Source organism: Exophiala viscosa, assembly GCF_022695815.1.
Source record: "Exophiala viscosa unplaced genomic scaffold EDD37scaffold_11, whole genome shotgun sequence".
NCBI lineage: Eukaryota > Fungi > Ascomycota > Eurotiomycetes > Chaetothyriales > Herpotrichiellaceae > Exophiala > Exophiala viscosa.
The window spans coordinates 21112-43813 of NW_026944363.1; the positions used below are offsets into that span (position 1 = coordinate 21112).

Consider the following 22702-nt stretch of genomic DNA (forward strand, 5'->3'; position numbering starts at 1 on the left):
CATTAATGACATCTTCTCTCACAACTTCCAGATTTTCTTGTAGAGGTCATCTCCTATCAGACACGTTCGAGTCTTAGGCATAACTTGCAATAGGTCACAGACAATCATTCGTCGTTGGTGCCGACGGCTAGAGCTTGGAACGAGGCGAACCCGAATGCAGTAAATATACCCCCGGACGGCCTTCTCCGTTGTCTGGGAAGACATTCCTATCACGACGGGGGCATCATCAAGTACGATCTTGTTCTCAACCTGATCAGTTATATTCATAGAAGGGCAATCCCTTGTCTCATTTTCGGTTTCAAGTGCTGGTTACAGGTCGATTCGCTTACCGGCAGCATGACGACGGTTGATAGCACCCACTTCCTCGCCAATGGCGGGTATTTGCAGAAGGGCAGGGAGAAGAACCTGACGGCAACTGATTTGGGCCGGAAGACGCATGATCTCGTGCCTTCACGGTACTATCGCGACGAGAAGATCTTTCAACTTGAGAAGAGAGCCTTGTTCTCGACGGTAGGTATTGTTGTTGCAAAATGGCCGGGAACAAACCTGAGCCGCTGCAATCGTCCAGAGAGACTGACGAGTTCGTCTTATAGTTGTGGCATGTTGCGAGCTTTACAGCCCGGTTCCAGAAACCTGGGGATTACTTGACCATGGAGGTGTGTCTTGCTCTCACTGATGTTGTCCTGTATAGCTGACACCGAACAGATGTTCGGCTGGAATTTCTTCTTGATAAAGGATAAGGATGGGAACATCAATGCTTTCCACAATATCTGTCGGCACCGAGGCCATCCCGTCACGCAGAAGACCAGCGGATCGAGTACCATTTTGGCATGCCGCTTTCATGGCTGGTGAGCATCACCCGATACACATGGGGGTAAGTTCATTCATGCTAATCTTTCCAGGTCGTATTTGCCGACTGGCGAACTGCATAAAGCAAGGGAATATACCAACTTGCCAGACTTTGACCCGAAGGCTCATTCGCTTTTCAAAATTCACACTCACGTCACGCCGCAAGGATTTATCTTTGTCAATTTCGACTCGAGAGATACTCCTGCGGTGAGCTTTGAGGAGCAGTTTGGCGATGACTTTGAGCCTCTCCCACAATCACAGACCGGGAAGGAGATTGGGAATGAATTTGCCTTGTTTCCCAATGATGGCTGGGAGTATGATCACACCTGGAACAGCTCGGTTGCTGGGACTGAATTCAACTGGAAGACTTTTGCCGACGGATTCCAAGAGTGCTACCATTGCCAGACCGGCCACCCGACGACTTTGCCTAAAGACTTTGCCCTCGATCAGTATTATCTGCGGCAAGGTATCGGAGCATCTCGACATTTTTTGCCGCCCAAGAGAGAAGGGTTGTCCGAAGCATACGTAAGTCTCCGTTGGGCTTCATATACCGTTTGAGAGACTGACAGATGTAATAAAAGATCACCTGGTTATATCCGGTCGGGGTTGTGACATTCAGTGACAACCTGCTGTTTATAGGAAGGTTCAACGCCACTGGTGCATTAGAGACGTCCTACGACAGCGAGACCTATCGGAGGTCGAGTATGCAGAAGCCTAGTGCCGAGTATGACCATTGGATGAATCACGACATTGCTTATTGGCGATTTGTCGAGACCGAGGACGTCGAGCTGGCGGTCAACGCGCAAAAGGGATTCAAAAGCGGGGTTCTGGGCGTAGGGAAGCTGCACTCCGTTGAAGGTAAGTTCACCAAGTCCTATCTCTACCCACTCGCCTTGGACGGATAAAATCGCCGGTAAAACTGACAATTCCGGGGTGTAAATAGAACATGCGGTCAAATGGTATCTTGATAAAGTGCGGGAGTTGCTAATCCGACATGCAGAACGAGAGAAAGCGGAAGGTAGAAACATCGACTTTGCCATCCCACGAGGACAGGCCGAGGCGGTGGAAGCGGATACCTTGTGCAAGCTGGTTGGAGCGGAATATGAATGGTGAAAGAGAGAAGGGGATGGTAGATCAAACAGTCTGTGGAACTATCAAACTATCCACATGCCTGTAGATAGTGCAGATCTAAAGTGTGTATGGGTTGTACATGGTTGTACGAGTAGATACGAGTTTGGAGCGATAGGATTGATCAAGTGAGGTTGGTGTGACCTATAGGTGTCATGAAGGGAGATCGTGGTGTTTACGCCGGCAAGGAAGCCGTGTATTGGCATTGGTGTAGGTGGAGAAAGATACCGGCATCGATACGTCATTCTCAACAAAAGCGATTACGCGGCTCCTATCTTAAGGCTTGAAAGCTTCTTTTATCTGGCATGTTGTGATGTTGTGATGGCTGTTGATGGGCTTGTGAAGTTGTGATGGCATTGTGAAGGCTCTCCACTCTTATCTGCCCATGTGTGGTATTTTCCCGCCATTGACTCGGATAGAAACAACCGTCAACCTTCCCCTCGGTTGGACGAAATCCTACCTGCCTCACAGTCTAATCGCCAGTCTATCGTGCAGCCGTCGAACGATATCCTTGTATTCAATGCATCGAGCAGACCGGCGACCCTTGGAGGAGAATTTAGTTTCTCTCATGCATAATGCAGCTCCAAGTGCTCCACCACCAGCCCGGTTTCAGGTTAAGCTAATGAAGCTTTTCAACTCACTATGTACGGCACTTCTTTTCTCGCCAAGTTTAATTGTCCGGATGAGAGTTTGCGCTGCCAGTCCTGCCAGGTTGGAGTGACAGTTCGCGGTCATGATGAATATAAATAACGCAGCGGCGCGAAGTTAATCCCACTTGGTATGGGCGCAGCAATCTTGTGTGAAGGCCCTCATGGGAAACGAAGGAAAAACTCCGAGGCTGGGGAAGCGAAGCATGCTGTGTGAGTGGTGCGCCGATGATGTGTGTTATGAGACAAGCGGGCAATAGATATGGCGACATACACCATTCAGTGCGATTGGACGCACTTCATGATTCAATAGACTTGTAGATGCCCTCATTATAGTTTAGGTGGTGCCCGCACGTTGGGCCCCTTGGGGGCAGAGAGAGCTGGCCACGCCGCCGGACCAACAGCCAATGCGGGCATGCCTAACAGACAATCCTGGTTTTTCCAAAAGGCTTTTTTGCCGCCGTCCGCCCACTAGTGGATAAGGTATTGCCTTTACGAGTACAGGCCTTTGAGGCTACTAGCCAATGCTACAGTAGTGCGGATAATCATGATATGATCTTCGTCGTCAACTTCTTTCGCCGGCGTCTTCATCTGTCGCATCTTCATATCAAACCCACCTCCTCTCCTCCTCTCCTCGACTCCCTCTCCGCCTCTCGCTCCTGCCCTTCGCTCCCCGACAATCATTCGCTTTGTCGGCTGGCTGCGCCTGCAACTACAACAACAGCACTCGCCAATCTGTCTACAACCACGCCAGTCGCTACCCCCCTGCCCCGAAATTCGCAATTTGAAGTTGCATGAAGCCGTCTAATTGTTTGCTCGCTTCCCCGTCTTCTTTTGCGCCGACCTACTACCATAAACCCTAATACAACGACGACGGGCAAACAACTAACACACACACACACACACCTCTGGGAAGCCACGTCAACCGCTCCCCTTCCCACCTCAAGTCACTCGTTCCAATCACACCATCGAGACATACACAACCACCGCAGCCTCTTCTCGACAAGCACTCCATGACACGCCGACTTACCATCAGCGGCAGTCGCTCCGAAATGGGCTTGCTTCAAGATCCTCCTGAACCAGAAACTCCCCCTCCGAGCTGGAGTCCAAGTTGGACACCGGCCAAACCCGAATTTTGGAAGAAACCTTCAAAATGGCAGATATGCATGCCGCGTCTGCGTCTCATTGTCAAAGTACTTGCGAGTATTCTTGGCTTTGCCTTGCTCATCAAAGTGATGAGCCAACCTCCGCCACCACCACCTCCACCTTCTCCGCCCCCGGAGCCTCCGAGGCAACTCAGTGACATGGAGATGATGGACAAATTGATGGAGCAATCCAAGAAAGAAGACTGGTTATGGAAAGACTTTCCCACGTGCGTCCAGACCCAGCATTGCGCATTTATCTCAATGAACTGACATTGTAGCACAGGCACGCTGGATTGACGCGCGGCACCTCACACCTCCGCTCCTGCGAGACTGGCGAGCTCGACTGTAAAAACAAGTCACCACACTTCATTCGTTATGACGGCTACAAGAATTTCATCGAGCCTGTTTCGAACATTGTTCATTGCGTTGGTCCACGAGGCCTGCCCATCAACGAAAGCGAAGACGATGCAGTCTGGGCATACCCTGGAAAAGCAAACGGTATGAAACCTGTCCTTGTACGTGTGATTGACTAGTCGACTAATAAACCTCAAGGCGCCGTGGACCCTGTCCTTGGCTCTTACAAAGCCTCGGGCTTGGATGGGGAAGTGTCCTTTGACCGTATTGGCCGCTTCTCGGCCTACGGACTAGACCAATTCGACGCTATGGATCTAGAGGACATGCAGAAGGAAAAAACCACCAATTTGGACTGGGACAAGGTCGATTGGGGAGAGCTGCAAGAGAAATGCGTTGCTGCTAACAAACAACGATTCAAGCCTCTCAAGGAGCGCCCACAGAACTCCATCCAGTACTCCAACATCAAACACAAGCATGATCAAGCGAAGGCCAAACCCCTTTCCGCAACCTTGGAACCTGGAATGGTCAACAAGGCCAAGCGTACTGCCATCCTGATTCGTGTCTGGACTGGTGCGAAATGGACCGCCGATGTTGTCATGAACATTCGAGCAATGATTGCCGAGGCCTCACTAGCAAGCGGAGGCAAGTACCAGGTATTCATCCTGCTTCACGTCAAAGACGAGGGCGTCCCCATTTTCGTCGGTGAAGACGAGCCAGAAGCCACCATTGCGAAACACATTCCCCCAGAGTTCCGGTCCTTGACAGAGGTCTGGAATCACGCTCAAATTCGCGGTCTGTACTCGAATATGGCCGAACATGCTTTTGTTGGCCGAAGTCCATGGATGATTATCCAATGGTTTGCTCGCAATCATCCCGAGTTCGACTTCTTTTATCAGCACGAGTTTGACGTACGCTATACCGGACATTACCTGGATCTCTTCGAGTCGATCGAGAGATTTGGACGAGATCAACCACGGAAGGGTATCTGGGAACGTTCAGGAAGACTCTACATACCTGCTGTTCACGGTGACTTCAATACCAATTTCCGAGAATCTACCCGAAACGAGGATCCTCATCATATCTGGGGTCCTGTTTCTGTCGAAGGTGTCCGACCCCGAGGACCAAGACCACCTACTAAAGAAGCCGAAGACAACTACGAATGGGGAGTAGGAGAAGATGCTGACTGGATTGGATTCCTACCCAGTTTTAATGTAACGAATACCAATTGGTGGTTCCGAAACTATCTGTGGGGTTATGCTCAAGGTCAATCAACGCCGCGAAGAGCCACGTTGATTGCTGAAGGCAGAGTCAGCCGGCGTGCACTGGACATCATGAACTATGAAAACGCCGAAAACATGCACCACGTTGATGCGGAGATGTTTCCCCAGACGATGTGTCTCCATCACGGTCTCAAGTCTACGACATTCCCTCATCCAATCTTTGCCGATCGCCACTGGCCGGCTGAGGCTCTACAGGAAACCTTCAATGGCGGACCCTTCGGACAATCCGGTGGTTATTGGAACAGCTCGTTCAGCAAATGGAACGAATACGCCTGGACCAACATGACATGGTACTACAGCTCGGCACAAGCCATGCCCGTCTTCCAACGATTCCTGGGTGTGACCGCTCTCGAGAGTGGGGGCCAGGAATGGGAGGATGTGTATGGTCGAACAGTCGTTCGTCCCATGTTGCTTCATCCGGTCAAAGGTGCCAAATCATGGCAATGGACCGAAGACGGCTGGCTTGAAACGAAGAATGGAAAATGATCTTTATCAACGACTTCTACATAATCACGACTGGATGGCATTTCTCCAAGTCCTATCTGCACAGCAATGGAGTTTGGAGTTTTCGAGGAGTCCTTGTCAACAGTCTGGCACTGCTGCCTCGACCTGCAGTTGATGGCTGGTTTCATCAAGGTATCGGCGCTCATAGACGCGGAGTCACTGGGTTTTGGGAATGGAACATTGTACACATTGCATGACTGCTTATATGCATGACTGGTTGAGGTCCTCCTTGCACAGAAGAGGCAACATACATACACGACTGGGGAGAGCACAGCTGGATACGAGCTATTTGCTACAGAAAGCATGAGGTAAGCTCGCATGTGAAATGCTCATAGACAGAAACATCAGATCGGCCAATACGTGGCTGTGAATAATGATAATACATAAATGTTACAGACTACTAGATATCTATTGCATTTCAGTCGTTGTTGATATCTTGCAATATATTTTGGTAGGTCACTGAAAATGTGAGGTTCGGATTGAGTATCAAAAGAGGCAGCCTGACAAACGAGCGAATCGTCATCGTTCATTCGTTGATATAACCCGGCATTGCAAAGCATCCGAGGCCGACCATCGCGCTGTACAGTGTCGCTGCTGCTTACGGGACTCGTGCTTGCGAACAAACCCTGGCACAACCGTTCCATGATCCTTTTCGCTATCAAGGTCTCTTGCAATTTTGCAGAAGGACGCATGCTTCATACATGGCTCTTGGGACCAGATGTCCACAAATACAAATCCCTTCCGCCGTAATAGTTCGTTGAAGACAGGGCCTCCCGATAACAGTTCCACGACTTCAATAGCAGAGCATCGTGGCACGAGTCCGTTGTCGGTCAATACCAAAGGTCAGTATCCTGTGCCGCTCTGCCTGCAAAGTGTGAAATCGGCTGACGTTGGCGTGCGGAATACAGTGACAACCACCAAGCATGTGAACTTTGCATCTCCTCCTGCGGCCCTCATTTCTCCCGTATCATATCCAGAATCACCAGAATCTGCCCGACAAGAATACCCCTCCTTCTTTCGTAGCCCGAGTGCGCCGCTATCATTGGCTACGACCTACAGTCAGGCACTCTCGAGCGATCCGTTTGCTGCCGAGACATCTGATGGCGATGATGATAAGGCAATCGAGCAAGCGTTGAGAAACACAAACTATAACAATGCCGTTGTGGTTGGAGTTCCGACCAGTGAAACAACGTTGAAGGGGAGCGATGTCAGGGATACCTTAGCACGGTTCGCCAGCGGCCCTCGAGCCTCAGCTGCTTATCAGCAGACCACGACCGGGACGAACGAGCAGAGTGGATCTGCCAAGCTGACGATGGACGTCGATGCCTTCAAGAGGATGCTCCTCACTGGGGAAAGACAAAGTGCTCGTCTGGGGGATGGGACATCACAAAACACACACGCAGTCTCGGTGCAACCTGTAAGTGACAATAGCTCCACCGCTGATACGGCTTCGATCTCGCAGCGCTCAATATTCGAGACTGCTCCACCAATGCTTGAGGAGAGCCCGCGGACATCAGAGGAGCTCGATAGCAAAGAAGCGGAAAAGGAGAGGGCGAGTCTTGGGTCTGCTTCGGCAGGTAGGAAGCCTCCAGCGCCGCCAAAGAGTCGACGTGGAAAGTCTGTTCACGAGACGGGGGACGCAGCGTCTGTGACCAAGTTTGATAGTTTCATCAACACTCTCTCAGTACCGGTGGGCCAGAATGCCTCGTTCGACAAAGACAGCCTGAAGCCATCGTCGATCGACCAAAGCGCAATAAGTGATCGCTTTACGATACCACCCTCGCTCGAATCACAAAAGCGGACACCACCAACACTTCCTTTGGCACGTCGAAAGAGTGAACGTCAACCAGGCAAACCTGCCCTGGCGCGCAACAGCTCCTCCCAAATCTCTGTGCTGAGTGATGACCCATTGCCCAGCCCCACGGCCATGAGTGCTGTATCCAGGGCACCTCCTCCACCGCCTGCCCGCCGGATGACTACGGCCTCTGAGCGCCGGCCGTCACTTGACGTGATTCATGACTTGGAAGAAGACAACAACGTCGAGACACAAGCTTTCCCACAACTTTCAAGTGCCGAGTCTCGGCCTGGAACAGTACAGACACCATTCTATCTGAAAAGGACGAGTCAACTGCCGCCTCCTCCACCACCGCCCCCTCGCAGAGGACGCGCAGGCTCGAGCAGAAGCTCTACGGAAACGCAGAGACCGTCCTTAGGAGCACTGGGTGTTGCAGATCTTGGAGCTGGTGAGCCCATCACCAGGCGAGACAGCTCGGAGGCACGGGACATTCTAGCGGAAATTGCGGCACTACAAAGGGAAGTCGACGCTGCGAGGGCAAGCGCGGGTTGACTATAATGCTTTTGAGCATTCTTCACGTTTACGAATAACTGCATGACCATGATACCTACGTATGCAGTCTACCTTTTGACACTACCGATTGTGCTTCGTCTTCCTATATCACGTGCACTTGGGCCGTCGTTTAGAGACGATTGCGCTAGTAGCCGGTGACGTAGCGCTTTCCTGCTCCGATGGGACACCCCTGCCCAAAATAATCTGGGGTTCGATCGAACGCGCAGCCCACGGTTCCCTTTCACTTTCATTGACTCGTACTCTCTCTGTCCTGAACGCGTTCATCATATACTCATATCGCCTGTCCTCCGTGCTTGCTCGAATTGGCGATTCTGCTGAATCAGAAATCGCCCGATCCCATCTGCCTATACGCCACATTAACCAGGTTGGAGGTCCTACATATACATCAGAACGGAGCGAACGCATCTCATTTCATATCGGAGCACTCGAACACAATTGGCTTGCAGTGAGACACGGAATCAGATATAATCTTTTCACCTTCATCAGCAGCGACCGTACCACACTTTTCTCTTCCGGTCACACAGTCGCTCACAACGTCAACATGCCTAACAGGGGACCCACGTTGATCAATTGTATGGGCAGATGCCGCAGCAATGAGATGCGCAGATGCTGACCATGTCGATTTCATAGTGCCTCCTCCTCCCTCCGACCCTGCTACTCCGAGTGAGATGGGTCCTGGCACGCCCAATTCGACCACAACTTCTTTCTCCACTCTTTCTGTTGTTGCGATCAAAGATGGGGCAATGGGTCATGGTGGCAGGGGTGCAACAGCCTCCGCCAACACTCTCGAAGCAGAGCGAGCTGACCGCATCTCGCGCCTGGCTGGTCTGGAAAGAGTCGCCACCTCGCGACCATCTCACCTTGGTCATCTGGCGCCAGGATCGACCACTGCATACAGCCAAGGATTCGACAATGTCCCGCAGTTCAAGGAGCGAAGTACAGTCGGTAGCGCAAGCGCAACGGGTAGTGTTGGCGGCAGGACTACCTGGGCCAGTGGAAGTATTGACTACGATGCGGATAAGATGAGCGAAGACCAGGAAGATGGTGTCTCCAGCACAGGCGGCTTCAGTGACGAAGACAAGGCCAGTCTGGTCGGCTTTGGTGAAGGTGCGGGCAGTACTGTTAGTGGCCCAGTATCAACCCCTTACAACATCCGCGGAACTATTTCTCGGCAAAGCACGAATGTTAATGCGCCTTCAACTCCACGCACGATGCCTGCTGCTGGATCAGGACAGAGCACACCCATGAGCGGTGTCACACCCAGTGCTGGCGCCGGCGGCATGGATCCGAAGTTTATGGATGGAATGAGCTACGACCATGATATTGTCGATACAACAATGCAAACGCCACCCGTCGAAGAGCCTACGCAGGAAGGTGGCTATTCCGGAATGGGTGCTGAGGTGGCAGAGCATATCATGCGGAACAAACTAAGAGATTCTGAACATTCCCATCAGCCGGTGGGAATGACAGACGGGTCTAGGTTGGGCAGCTTTCCATTCGAGAGAGAGTAGCGTGTGTTTTCCGATCCGTGTCGAAGAGACCCGCTTGATCTGCTTATGGTGTTCCGGTTACATGTGTGAGCTCGAAGGATGATGGTCATGTGGGAATGAATTGTACGATAGGGCGTGAATAGGCACGGCGAGGATGACGGATGCTGAAATGATTCCGGGCCACACCTTATGGTTACTGGCTGCTGAAGCGTCTGAAGCGCGCTCACAGGAGTTTCTATTTCAACGCCAGACAATGGTCATTGCAAATGGTATTCAGTCCTTTGAGCGTAAGGAGGAGTTCGGAGCACATTCGTTCAAGATTTGGTGAATGGCAAGGCTGAGGATTGCGCCTTGCATGTACAGCCACGTGAGACACGCGTCAGCCAGGGTTAGTGAGGCTCCTTGGGCTGCTGGGCAGTTTCTTTGGTGGCTCCCCGGCGGTTGCTTAGGCCCTCAGAAACCAGTGACCGCAATTGCCAGGCTAAACTGGACCTGGCCGAAACACCGACCATTATTGACCTGAATTGACACTTTTTTTGACCCAAAACTGCGCTCGGGCTTCGCTACATCACTACTTTCTTTCCCTCTCACTCTTCCTCTCTACCTCTATCTCTTCACCCTCTCGTCACTCCAAAGCAATTTGCACGTCTACCGCAATCGCTGGCATTGACTTGTCAAGTACGGAGAGACCCGAATTGTGACAATACTCAACGGTGCCGTCTACCGCCTTTGTTGTGTACCTGACCGAAAACTCCTTGACAATTGCTCCGCCGACGAAACATCTGTTCCAATTACGATTCGAGTGCTGCAAAAGCGTCGTCTGTGACCAATAGCGCGAAATGGCTCTTACTACTCAGTTTGCCTGTAAGTCTCATCGGCAGGGTGACAAAGTCGTGTGCTCACTCGTGTCAATAGTCCGAACTCTCAAGGGTATTGGTGTGGTCAATGGTGCACCAGCCTACGAGCCGCTCCCGGGACTCGAACGGTATGCTCTCTCGGTTCTTGTCGAGTTAAATTGCTAACATCAGCTGTTTAGACCCGAAGGCAACCTCCGATGCTACTCCTACTCACCTTGCGGCCGATACTTCGCTTGGGCGTCACCTGAGAAGTAGGAACACACAAGGCACTCGTTCGAAGGACACTGGCTAATTCATATCAGGGTGAACATCATCAGCGCAGACACCGGTGCAATTGTCTCCACGCTTCCCGCCGAGAATGTGTTCGAGCTAGGTTTTTCACCCTTGGGTACCTACATCATTACCTGGCAACGATCTGCCAAGGACGAAAACGGCGACGCTGTCAAGAACCTCAAGGTGTGGTTGGTCATCGACGAAAAGGCTCTGGCCGAAGATGTCGAGAAAGAGCCACTTTCTGGATTTGTGCAGAAATCTCAGACTGGATGGAATCTGCAGTACACCCACGACGAAACATTCTGCGCAAGAGTGGTCACGAATGAAGTCCAGATTTACGAAAGTCATGACTTGAAGACTGTCTGGAACAAGATTCGGGTCGAAGGCGTGGCGGACTTTGCGGTTTCTCCTGGAAAGAGCCATACCATCGCGGTGTTTGTGCCTGAAAGAAAGGTAGGCCACATAACTTTTATCCTCTTGCCGACTACTAATACTTGGGTCAGGGACAACCAGCCGCCGTTCGAGTCTACAATGTGCCAGAGTTCACCACTCCAGCGTCACAAAAGAACTTCTTCAAGGGCGACAAAGTGCAACTGAAGTGGAATGAGAACGGTAGCTCTCTGATTGTGCTGGCACAAACAGAGGTGGATAAGACTGGCAAGAGCTATTACGGCGAGACTACGCTGTACCTACTCAGCGCCAATGGTGGCTTCGACTCGAGAATAGACCTGGGTATGTTTAACGTAGAGCCGCTGCCGCTTTCGACGAGCTGACCTTTTCCAGATAAGGAAGGCCCCATTCACGATGTCTCGTGGTCACCCAAGTCCAACAGCTTCGCCGTGGTCTACGGGTACATGCCAGCGAAGACAGTCATTTTCAACGTCAAGGCTCAGCCGGTCCATACGTTTGCTCTCGCACCGCGCAATACCGTACTGTTCTCGCCTCATGGTCGTTTTGTTCTTGTGGCCGGCTTTGGAAACCTGGCTGGGCAAATGGACATTTATGATCTCGAGAAGGACGTCTCCAAGGTCTGCACGATTGAGGCGAGCAACGCGAGCGTCTGTGAATGGTCACCAGATGGCGTTCACATCCTGACAGCAACAACCTCGCCTCGTCTAAGAGTCGACAACGGCATTCGGATCTGGCATGCTGGCGGCACTTTGATGTACAACGAGGACATGAACGAGCTGTATCACGTCTGCTGGCGTCCGCAATCAGCCTCAGCACATCCACTGAATGCGGATCCGCTTTCGCCTGTCCCTGCGCAGCATAGTAGTGCTACGCTGTACATGGCGGCTCGGAAAACACCCAGCAAACCAGCTGGTGCGTACCGTCCACCGGGTGCACGAGGCCAGGTGACACCATTAGCTTTCAAGCGTGAAGATGAGGGTGGCGCTGCATACGTTCGTGATGGTATCTCATCGTTCGCGAGCAACATTAATGGCTTCGGCAAAGCTCGTTCTCGGGTCGTGCCTGGTGCCGAACCTGCCGAGGACAAGGCTCCACTTCCACCCGGTGCAGCTCCTGGTGGCGGCGTCAGCTTGACTGGCACTGGAGAAGGCGCGGACGGGGAGCCTCTGTCAAAGGCAGCGAAGAAGAATGCGAAAAAGCGGGAGGCGAAGAAGGCTGCAGCTGCAGCAGCACGTGAAGAGGGACCCCCTAATCTTGCTCCCGAACATGGTGCTGACAGGGGCAAGAGTCCGAGTCGAAGTCCCCAGGGTCGCGGCCATCAACGCAGTCGAAGCAGAAACTACGTTCCTGCGCCTGCTCCTGGTCTGGAGCCGCCTTCTGGACCTAGAAAGGAACGCAGTCGAAGCAATAGCCGGCGCCAACGTGGGGACACCTCGAGCTCGTCGCACGGTCACGCCAATGGTCATCCGAGGGGCCCCAGCCACCTACCTGCCACACCGAATCAGAAACCTCGTCACGTCAATACACCGGCCAATATCAGCACCACGCTACCGGCGCCTCCTCCAGTCCCGCAAGATCAAACTCCGCCGGAGTTGGAGGTTACCAGCCCCTTGACTCCGGGTGGAGATCCAAAAGAGAAGAAGATTCGAGGTCTGTTGAAGAAGATCCGAGCAATTGACGATCTGAAGATGCGACATGCTGGAGGTGAGAAGTTGGAGGACACGCAGGTCCGGAAAATTTCGAGCGAGGATTCAGTTCGAAAGGAATTGGCTGGTCTGGGATATACCGGATGATTGAGCAAGTGCCGCTCTCCATCTGATCGCTTCGAAAAATGTTCAACCATCGGCAAGGGGGCTTCTTGCTACATGTCGGCCTTTGAGATTGGCAAGTACTCGTACGCCATAACGGCAAGGAGTGCAGTGTCTTGATGGCCAATGCATTGCGTCGGGGTATTTGTGGGTTTCACAATGAGCTGTATAGCTGACTGGATAGGCTGTTGTCAACACGGATTCTTGCATAGCATTGGGAGAAACGGCATTAGGTATCCAGGGGGGGCTAGTCATACGTTGGAGGACTTGCTGGCTACTCCAATGGATTGTAGGAAAGTCGAGACTTGAGGGGTGAAAATGATAGATACCCACTCAGTAATCAAATGAAAGGATCTGCAGGTGGTAAAGAAACATTGAAGGACAAGATGAAATGTAAAATTTGTCATCGTTTCCATGATCACGTACCACAGTACGGAAACAGAGTATGTAAGCTGGGAACTTTTTCACTCGTCAAGAAACCGTAGTCAGATCCCGGTGCCGTATACTAAGCGTATACAGCTAAAGGAGTAGGGTCTCAAAAACGTGTCTCGGCTTGGAATGGTCTATCCTTCCCCTCTTGAAGTTCAAGAAGGAGTCCCGAAGGACATTGATGGATGGTGCATTCATTTTCTGATCTTTCGCGAAGAATACTGAGCTTTGTAGTACAAACCAAGGTATTGATCTCGCCTTGGGCTCCACCTTGCGTCGCGATTGGTTTTTGTGTTCAAAGGGGGTATGGACAGGGGGGTTTGGAAGAGGAAGGAAAACGAGAAGAGACAGCATACTGGGGTCAAAAAATCTCGGGCGATATAGAGACACGGTTGGACATGGATTGGAGTATAGGGAGAAGGATCGAGATCAGGACCGATAATGGTGAGTGATTGTAGAAAAATGATTTTCAGCAAGCAGGTTGTCCGGGGTATCGTACATAAAGAGGACAAGCCACGTGTTTTCCTCAAATGTCAGGATATGCTTTCAAGAGGACGTCAGTCTGTGGCAGACCTTGGGGAAAGTATGAGTATGGTTTAGACTGTGGCCCGCTTTCTCTAGGTAAAGATCCTCCGCTGCGTTTTTGGAGCTCCAGTCGACGGTCTGGACCAATTTCTGGGCTTGAACGAGGAGAATTTGGCAGGTGTGGGGGACGCCATCTCGACGTCCTCGTCTTCGTCGTCGTCGATCTGAAATCCAACGCTTTTGGTGAAGATGTTCATCGGTTTTGATACCGACGCAGCCAGGCCGCCGCTGCCGCCCATCTGCTCCAATACCCGGTCCATGCCGTCGACGTCTAATTCTCCACTCGCCAGGAGGGCTTGGTCGAAGGCTTCTGGGGCGAGGGATAGTGCTGTCTGAGTTGAGGTGCTTGTGGTTTCACTGAGTGGATTGACGGAAAAGATGAGGCGGTGATCAGTTTGAATGAGAAAGTCAGGGGTGGATGTTGCGAGACCGAAAAGGCCTGCGGAGCCACCGCCATTGCCGCTGGATCGGGGCAGCAGGCTCAAAGATCGGGTTTGCTGACCGCCCGTCTTCATTGTTGGGAGTCGGGTGGGTTTGAGCTCTGATTTCCAAAACGAGGAGATGGAGGAAATGTAAATGTCTTGGCCCGCGTAGCTGATGACCGCGGACTCATCGTGAGTTCGATTTGAGTGGTTTCCATCAACATAGATGCTTCCTCGTCGACTCTGAGATTCCGATGTGCTCTTGTTCCGCTTGGATCCGTGGAATAATCCTTCGGAGCGTGCTTTACGTGTTGACGGCGTCATTGGTGCCAACGTACCTGTTGCCGGCTGAGACTCAGCGTTTGATGTCTTTTGTTTGGTTTCCTCGGCTGGCGAAATGGTAGATCGAATTGCAAATTTGGTCAGAGATCCGCCATGGATACCAGAAATGTTTCCTTGTCCGCGAATAAGGTTGCCTCCTGTATTTGAAGACATAGGTCCAACTGCTTCGAGATCATAAATTCCCCATTCACCATCCTCGAGGAGTGCAATGACGGCTCGACCACCAGCAACCCATTGTGCGTCAAGAACACTTTTCCTTCTCGGGCCGGCAGCGTCGGCTTCTTGGGTGAAAGTCGGCAGGAAGGTCATGAGAAATTTTCCTCGTGATCCGCCAGCTGTCCGTACTGATCGCATGGTAGACGCGGAGTCGGTAGTTGCTGTGGACCCTCTGCGCTCTCTTGGAGATGTGGGAAATACCTGAAATAGCTTGATGCATGAAGCGGCAGGCAATGTGATCAGCAAGCTGGAGTGTCGCTCGGCAGGATATGGGGATGGATTGAAAGCAAGTTTCGCACTCATGGTCGATGCACGTAAATGGTGTCTTCTGATCGGCAAGAAATGCTCGGGAGCGGTTGAAAGCATTTTGCTGCTCTGGATCGGCACCTGATGGACTAACAGGAGCCCTCCTCCCGAGCAGGATACCGTTGCTATCAAAAGGGACCATTGTGGTGTCTCAGAGGAAGACGTCGATTTGGGTTGTGTACCATCTTGAGTTGTATTTCGTGGTTGTCTCTCGACGTCATCTTGGTCGTGCGAGATGCCCGTTGTATGTGTGACAGCTATATCTGAAATGAATTCTTGATGTGAAGTCGGTCCGAATATCTTTAGCACCTGCACGTCCATCTTCGAGACATCCTCCACCCCTATAGCTGGAGGATCAAGAGGAGCTGATATGACGCGAATGCTGGCATCTGAGCAGGCAACAGCTACTAGAATGCGCTCTTTGTAAATTGCAGGCCATGATTCAGACGAAATCTGTGTAGGGTCTTTTGGGATGTGAGGTACTGCAATGCGCATAGCTGCTGTGCCTAGGGGTATGTCAACATATCGAAGAATGTCTCGGTATGGCGCGGTTGGTTCAATCTCCTCGTCCTCTTCCTCGAACTCTGCAGGTGCTGTTGGTGCTTCTTTTGGCCCCGGCTCATCGTCATCGTCGTCGAGATCAATCACCATAGCATCCTTCCTCGCAGTCCCGTTGACCTTGGGTGGTGCAGCATCCTTCTTGGTTGGTTTGAACGGCTTTCCAGCGTACCAGGCAAGGCGCAGACCTTCTTCATGGCCATAGATGATCACCGTTGAACCATTCGACGACTGGCGGGGGTAGACGTGAGAAAAGTAGGCTTCGTGAGGGAGTTCGTAGCTGTGACAGTCAGTCAATGGGGCCGCAAAGGATAGACATCGTAGTACCTGAGCTGGAAGCGCTCTTTCTGTCGAAGCACTGTCCGATCCATCCTCTCACAGTGTCCTCGAAGGAGTGATGAGGAGTTACGTGATACTATCTCAATTGCTCTGAGAGGTAGTCAAGGACACCAACTTCTGCGGAGTTCCTTAAAGAATTGTTTCTCCAATTCGCGTCGGAGCGCGTCAGCCATCGACATTCACCTCCCACGATACAAATACTGCAACATTTTGAGCATGGCATGATACAAAGCGTGCCATGGGCCATACGTTGAGAATATGGTTGCGCTGCCTTCAATCTACGAGACACGCCTAATGTCGATCGATCTTTTACGGCAGTCTCACAAGCATGAGTTCAATCCAGTCGCTCGGCCTCCATGAACCGAGTGCTTTACCATACCTCATCGCCGAGTCGATTCTACCACCAGACCCCTCCCCAGCTTTATACAGCTGGACTATCTTCCATGGCTCGGCTGATCGTGAATTGGATTTCGTGGAAGAGGAGATTCTTACTACCAAGCATTGCGCCGTCTGGTCCAGGAATGGCATGATAAAAAGAGTGTTCAATTTGACGGTTGAGGGAGAGCAAATCCTACAAGCCTTCATTACGAGTTTCTCTTCCAAACAGGACCAGGACGGAGTACCCAGCCACACCGAGGAGCGGACAAAGAAAGACGAGGCCGTGGACCGCGGTCTTGTGGTTGTGCTCAAAACTCAGGCTCATATCTTTCTGCTGTCTGGTGATGGATACGTTATCCCCCTCTCATTTGAGGTTGAGTCAGCCTTTCCATTTCCCTCAGGGTTCATGTTGCAGAGGAAATTGGCAGAGGATGAATTGCATGGTCAAGTTGCGCCTATGCATCAGGATCTCAGCACCATCAACGAGACCACTACTACCATTGGAGGAAACAGCTCAAGACCGTCTCTGGTTCTACCAGTACGACAGCCATGGACCACGAATCTTGAGTCGGCGAAGAACAGTGGCATGCCGCGGACCTTTTCATTCATCCAGGTCATGTCCGAACTAGGCCTCGTGGTCTGCAGTTCGCTTCGTAAAGGTGAGCCTTTGGACCAATGCAAAGCCCTTCCCAAATCGGAGAGGATATTGTTTGTCTCTCGCTTTACCGAATTCGACGCTCAAGGAAAAGAGGGACAGCCACCTGTCTGCCTGGCCTTGACGCTGAACGAGAAAACTTTCATGTTTACAGTATGGCGTGTAAGTTCACATGTTGCAGCCGAAGAACATGACGGGGACACTCGGATGGCCAAGTCACGAAGCAGTATCAGGAAAAGCTCAAACATTCACAAGCGAGATGGAGGGCATGCACCTCAACCGTCGCGGCGACCAAAGGATTTGAGAGAAGGCCTGGGGCCGCCGGGCCAGCAGTTTCCAGAAGCCAGCCCATTTCCCGTGAAGCAAGAACAAGATTCGTTGCCTGTGGACGATCTGGCAATACAACTCGGTCCCGAATTCGGCGATGTTGGAGTTCAGACCCGGTCCGCACGCAGAATCAGTTCAATGCTGGCACGAACAGATCTTGGTTCTGCAGCAGACCGAACCACCTTCAACGATATTGCTATGGGACACAGCGGTCGGCATAGTCTTAACAGAGCAGTTAGACGTGGTGAGTCCTTGGGAGGTGTCAATGACCGGCAAAGCTTTGGGCTACGACGAAGAAGCTCCTTCCCCACAAACACATCTGCCTTCAGCGGTGCAACTTCATTTCTAGACATCTCCGCTCGGGGACTTCTAGACGAGATGGACCCATTACGAAAGTCAACTCTTCTCGAAGAGGAAACACTGGACAATGCAGCCAGCGACCTACCCAGAGATATCGGCTTCTTCAGAGTCAACGAATTTCCACGACAGCAGACACATGAAGGTATAGATGTGCCTATTGATGTTAAAGTGGTAACGCTGAAAGCCTATACGACCTTATCAGGAGGACAACCTAAACCGGCCTCGCTCTACTTGTGTGTCTTGGACAAGAGCTTACAGGAACTCAGCATTGTGCGAGTCTGGCAGAGGACAAAGGCTCAGAACAACAGCGAAAGACCGTCGTCAAGGCAAGAACCTGTCGAGCTAAAATGTACACTGGTGCGCAGAATATCCAAGGTCAAGGATATCTGCAAGGTTGGAGAAGGGGATGTTCAACGTATGATCATCCTGACCGAATCCCGCAACGAGGGTTTCATCTTACAGCTCGAAGCACCGTGGTCTCCGTCCTTTAGAATTGGGCTTCCGCCGAGATTTGCGATATATGACCCGTTCACCGGCTCGCAGTATTTCAGTCCTCGAAAAGACAAGGACACGGGTAGCCGAAGGATCATTCCCGCAACAGAAGTGCAGATACGAGCTCTACATGGTTCGGCTGCACGGGGACGTTTCTATGCAGTTGATCAAGACCGACGTCGACATGCCTTGCAACTCCGGCTTGCGCCTGCCGATCCTTTGGTGCTGGACATCCTGAAGATGTGTGACATAGTGCTGGGTACAGATCAGCGTGAAAGTCTGTTAATTGCATTCTGGGAAGTCTCACGATGGTTGGAGGTTAGGGAACCATCAGCCAACTCGGAATGGGTCGTGATGATAATCGTTCTGTTTTCGCTCGCTATACCCTTTATCAACAGCCAGAATCCAAACCCTTCCCCAAGTCAGCGACGGAAGAAGGGGGCTCTTCTCCGGTCGAGCAGTGGGAGCGCCGTTGACCTTACGAATTACGAAGCTATGCATTACGAAGAGCATGATATGACCATGTATGCCGGCATACGTGGGCCAGCCTGGAATTGGCTCCTGCGGAAGCATTCAAACCATTCACCTACCACGTTCAAGTCCAAGTCGGCTAGGATGTTGAACACAACCTCTTCTGCCGAAAATGTCACCGACAAGAAGAGCCCATTCCTGGCCAAATGTGTTGTCCTAGCAAAAGAGTATACACAGTCTCCGGCTGGAGAAAGTGCACTTGGACCGGAAGGCTATCTACCCACGTCGATAAATCGGGAACGAGAACAGCGGTGCAACGCCGTCCCAAGCATTCTGCTGGGTCTTCACGTCTTGTACGAAGAGAGCAAACTAAACGTCACCTCCAATATCAAATACCAAAAGTCGCAGGGCAATTTGGTAACGGTCATGGCCCAGCTTGGGTACTGGCTTCAATGGAGAGACTGGACGGCCGAGTCTGGCACTTACTACGAGTTTGAATCTTCTGAGGCTAACAAATGTTTATATGATCAGTCGCTTATTGATGGTTTGTCAATGCCGGGTCAACCTTTTCCACCGTCCTCAATTTACGAGTATATCGAACAATGTATCTGTGGCAATCCTCCACCACAATTTCTGACGCTGGACACCATCATAGAGGCAAAAATGAAAGGCTCGGCCGCACGCCAGTGGTACATGGCTGAGTTGACTCCACGGACCTTAGCACTCCTGACCTTTTTGTACGAAGCGACCAATCAGGCTGGGTCAGAGCGGACTATCCAAACATTGTCTAAGTCGGGAATGACTGAATGCCAGATGAAAACTCTGCCGGATGGAGTGGCTGCGGCTTTCTGCCAGGCTCTTGCCTCCAAGAAGAGAGCAACGAGTGGAAATCTTGGTCCCGACCGTGCTCTTTCTCTACTAAAGGACAGGGAGACACCCAAGTCGGAAATTGGTGGTCATGCAAGCAGACCGCATGTTTCTCTGCATCATGATGCGTTGCGGGATTATCACAGCATCTGCAATTCCGCGCTCGAAGCAGAATCACTCCAACGTTGGGACGCGTCTTCTGAAGCTGACAGACATGCAATCACCCGCCTGATTTTCAGTAAAGATCGCCGTTTTCCAGAAGCCTCAAAGCTTGTCAACCAGACACGGCCTCCCGTGGTCGAATGTACGCCCGAACCTGAGTGGACTGAGGTTGAACTCCTGGAAGCCCAAAAGGAGCTGGCCCAGCATGTGACTCGTCGCACTTTGTCCGTTGCAGCAGGACGAGGCATGATGCATTTCAACGCTCGAGTTCCTCTTCTTACGGAAAGAGTGCCTATTCCAGCCTTCAGCCTGCAATGCATCATGAAACCGAGGAACGCCACCGAGAGTACACAAGCAATGACATTCAGCGCCGACAAAGCAACATTTACCGAAGAAAAGGTGTGTTGGGCTTTCTTCCACAATGGGGCCTCAATGGGTTTGATGATCTCAAATGACGCTCAAGGCATTGATACCTCCTGGATATTGTACAACAAGCCACCTGAATTGACGAACCGACATGCAGGCTTTCTGCTCGCTCTGGGTCTCAACGGCCACTTGAAAACGTTGGCCAAGTGGGTGGCCTTCAAATATCTCACACCAAAGCATACCATGACATCTGTTGGTCTACTTCTCGGACTCTCTGTGTCTTCACTCGGCACCATGGACACCTTGGTAACTCGTCTCTTGTCAGTCCACGTTACGCGCTTACTTCCTCCTGGTGCCGCGGAACTGAATCTGTCACCACTCACCCAAACTACTGGAATAATGGGCATCGGACTGCTGTACTACGGCTCTCAGCATCGTCGAATGTCCGAGGTCATGCTCTCAGAGATTGAGAACAACGATCCCGAAGAAGGCGCGGCTTCCGATACGGTGCTTCGTGATGAGGGCTACCGCTTAGCCGCCGGATTCTCTTTAGGGCTCATCAATCTAGGTCAGGGCAAACGTCTCCATGGTCTCCATGATATGAACGTCGTCGAGAGGCTGCTCTCAATAGCTGTGGGAACCAAGAATGTGAATATGGTTCATGTTCTTGACCGCGCCACGGCTGGAGCTGTCATGGCCATCGCGTTCATTTTCCTCAAGACAAATGATGAAGCCATAGCCAGCAAAGTCGACGTCCCAGACACTCTGCACCAGTTTGATTATGTTCGACCAGATATCTTCCTTCTTCGGACCCTTGCACGACACCTCATCATGTGGGATTCGATGGTGCCAACGCACGATTTCGTCAAGGCATCGCTTCCCAAACCCTACAGAGGGCGTGCGGACCTCCGATCCAGCAAACACCTCAGCACAGAGGATATGCCTTTTTTGAATATCGTTGCTGGAATATGCCTTGCCATAGCCTTGAGGTTCGCAGGATCACAATGTATCGATGCACGGGATCTCCTGATTTCCTACCTGGATCAATTCCTCAGACTTAGTCGCTTGCCTGCTCACAGTTATGATGCCAGAGTGACGTTGAACAGTGTGCGAAATTGTCTGGATACTCTCGCCCTCGCGACAGCATCCGTCATGGCGGGCTCAGGTGACTTGCATGTTGTGCGGCGTCTGCGTGCCCTCCATGGGCGAACGGACAAAGATACGCCCTTTGGCAGCCACCTGGCAGCACATATGGCGTTGGGTACGCTGTTCTTGGCTGGTGGGACAAAGACGTTCGGCACGTCCAAACTCGCCGTGGCAAGTCTATGCATTGCCTTCTATCCCCTCTTTCCCAACGACGTGCTCGACAATAGTGGTCACCTCCAAGCACTCCGCCACTTGTGGGTACTAGCTACCGAAGCCAGGTGTCTTGTGCCCAGAGATGGGGATGCAGGTGGTTCAGTCGTTGGTGGTGTTAGTGGAACGATTTACCTCAAAGACGGGACGACGAAGACGATTCCCCTGCCTGGACTGATACCCGAGTTCAACACCATAAAATCTGTTCAGGTCAAAGGCGAAGGATTCTGGGACGCGGTACTTGAATTGAATGACAAGCAACTTCAGGACAAGATCAAGGCCGAGAATGGCGTCAATGTTGTCCTTCGACGGCGCGCCGCTTATGATCGACCGTCTCGGGACCTATTCAACGCGGAGCTGCAGGCCTTGAGCGAGGTACAAGGAATTCCCAGTGTTGATCCCAATGCTGTCGCAGGCCATGTACACGGCGGCAGTGGTTTGGCCGGTGTAGGTGTGGTTGCACATCACTCGCCCAAGCAGGGCAATCCCTTCGGTTGGGTATTCGAGCTGGATTCATTCAAAGACTTCGACCACGCTGAAAGAGCGCTTGTTCTTGGTCCGACACCGGTTGGCGAATGGAACGTCGACGAATTGTTACAGACCACGGTGGTGGACTCACGGCTGGAGCTGGAAAAGGACGTTCTACTACCTGATCAGAATTTGATGGAGAAAGACAAATTGTGGCAGCTGAGGTTGTTGTTCGCATGGTTCGATCGCTGGGAAACAGACGATGAGCAGATTGGCGACGGCAATGATGATGAGATTGACAATAAGTGGTTCAGCAATTCGGGCGGTACGTGGTGGAGGAGGGAGGTCATTGAGCGGTTGAGGTGGAGGGTGTGGAATATGACTACGACTGCGACTCAGGGCAGTGACGACGATCAATGATCTGATCAGCCAGGTTGACCTGTACTGGTCTTTGCTCTAACCCCTTTGCCCTACGCATTGGGGAATACA

General features: G+C 51.8%; 7 protein-coding genes across 7 annotated transcripts; 6 read left to right on the forward strand and 1 right to left on the reverse strand.

Moving 5' to 3' along the window:
• The first annotated feature begins 41 nt into the window (after positions 1-41).
• EDD37DRAFT_130085 (Rieske [2Fe-2S] iron-sulfur domain-containing protein) lies at positions 42-2272 on the forward strand. The gene is made up of 6 exons (XM_062809421.1): positions 42-510; positions 594-656; positions 706-848; positions 903-1374; positions 1431-1707; positions 1850-2272. Exons 1-6 carry the CDS (start codon positions 337-339, stop codon positions 1960-1962), a joined length of 1242 nt encoding a protein of 413 aa, XP_062666634.1. The 5' UTR covers positions 42-336; the 3' UTR covers positions 1963-2272.
• Positions 2273-3637: 1365 nt separating this feature from the next.
• EDD37DRAFT_659354 (uncharacterized protein) lies at positions 3638-5889 on the forward strand (the record flags this gene model as incomplete). Its single annotated transcript, XM_062819035.1, has 3 exons — positions 3638-3996; positions 4053-4267; positions 4322-5889. The coding sequence occupies 3 exons, from the start codon at positions 3638-3640 to the stop codon at positions 5887-5889; spliced, it is 2142 nt and encodes a 713-aa protein (XP_062666635.1).
• A 561-nt stretch (positions 5890-6450) lies between these two features.
• EDD37DRAFT_638873 (uncharacterized protein) lies at positions 6451-8445 on the forward strand. The gene is made up of 2 exons (XM_062817126.1): positions 6451-6749; positions 6816-8445. The coding sequence occupies exons 1-2, from the start codon at positions 6626-6628 to the stop codon at positions 8252-8254; spliced, it is 1563 nt and encodes a 520-aa protein (XP_062666636.1). The 5' UTR covers positions 6451-6625; the 3' UTR covers positions 8255-8445.
• EDD37DRAFT_130092 (uncharacterized protein) lies at positions 8388-9940 on the forward strand. The gene is made up of 2 exons (XM_062809422.1): positions 8388-8847; positions 8906-9940. Exons 1-2 carry the CDS (start codon positions 8817-8819, stop codon positions 9784-9786), a joined length of 912 nt encoding a protein of 303 aa, XP_062666637.1. The 5' UTR covers positions 8388-8816; the 3' UTR covers positions 9787-9940.
• A 367-nt stretch (positions 9941-10307) lies between these two features.
• EDD37DRAFT_638877 (translation initiation factor eIF-3 subunit 9) lies at positions 10308-13501 on the forward strand. The gene is made up of 6 exons (XM_062817127.1): positions 10308-10629; positions 10681-10750; positions 10802-10873; positions 10925-11348; positions 11399-11627; positions 11679-13501. The coding sequence occupies exons 1-6, from the start codon at positions 10605-10607 to the stop codon at positions 13097-13099; spliced, it is 2241 nt and encodes a 746-aa protein (XP_062666638.1). The 5' UTR covers positions 10308-10604; the 3' UTR covers positions 13100-13501.
• A 527-nt stretch (positions 13502-14028) lies between these two features.
• On the reverse strand, positions 14029-16491 carry EDD37DRAFT_130160 (uncharacterized protein). The gene is made up of 2 exons (XM_062809426.1): positions 16300-16491; positions 14029-16252 (listed from the first exon to the last, which is right to left on the reverse strand). The coding sequence occupies exons 1-2, from the start codon at positions 16341-16343 to the stop codon at positions 14161-14163; spliced, it is 2136 nt and encodes a 711-aa protein (XP_062666639.1). The 5' UTR covers positions 16344-16491; the 3' UTR covers positions 14029-14160.
• Positions 16492-16639: 148 nt separating this feature from the next.
• EDD37DRAFT_569056 (anaphase-promoting complex component APC1) lies at positions 16640-22633 on the forward strand (the record flags this gene model as incomplete). Its single annotated transcript, XM_062814209.1, has 1 exon — positions 16640-22633. One exon carries the CDS (start codon positions 16640-16642, stop codon positions 22631-22633), a length of 5994 nt encoding a protein of 1997 aa, XP_062666640.1.
• Positions 22634-22702: the final 69 nt, after the last annotated feature.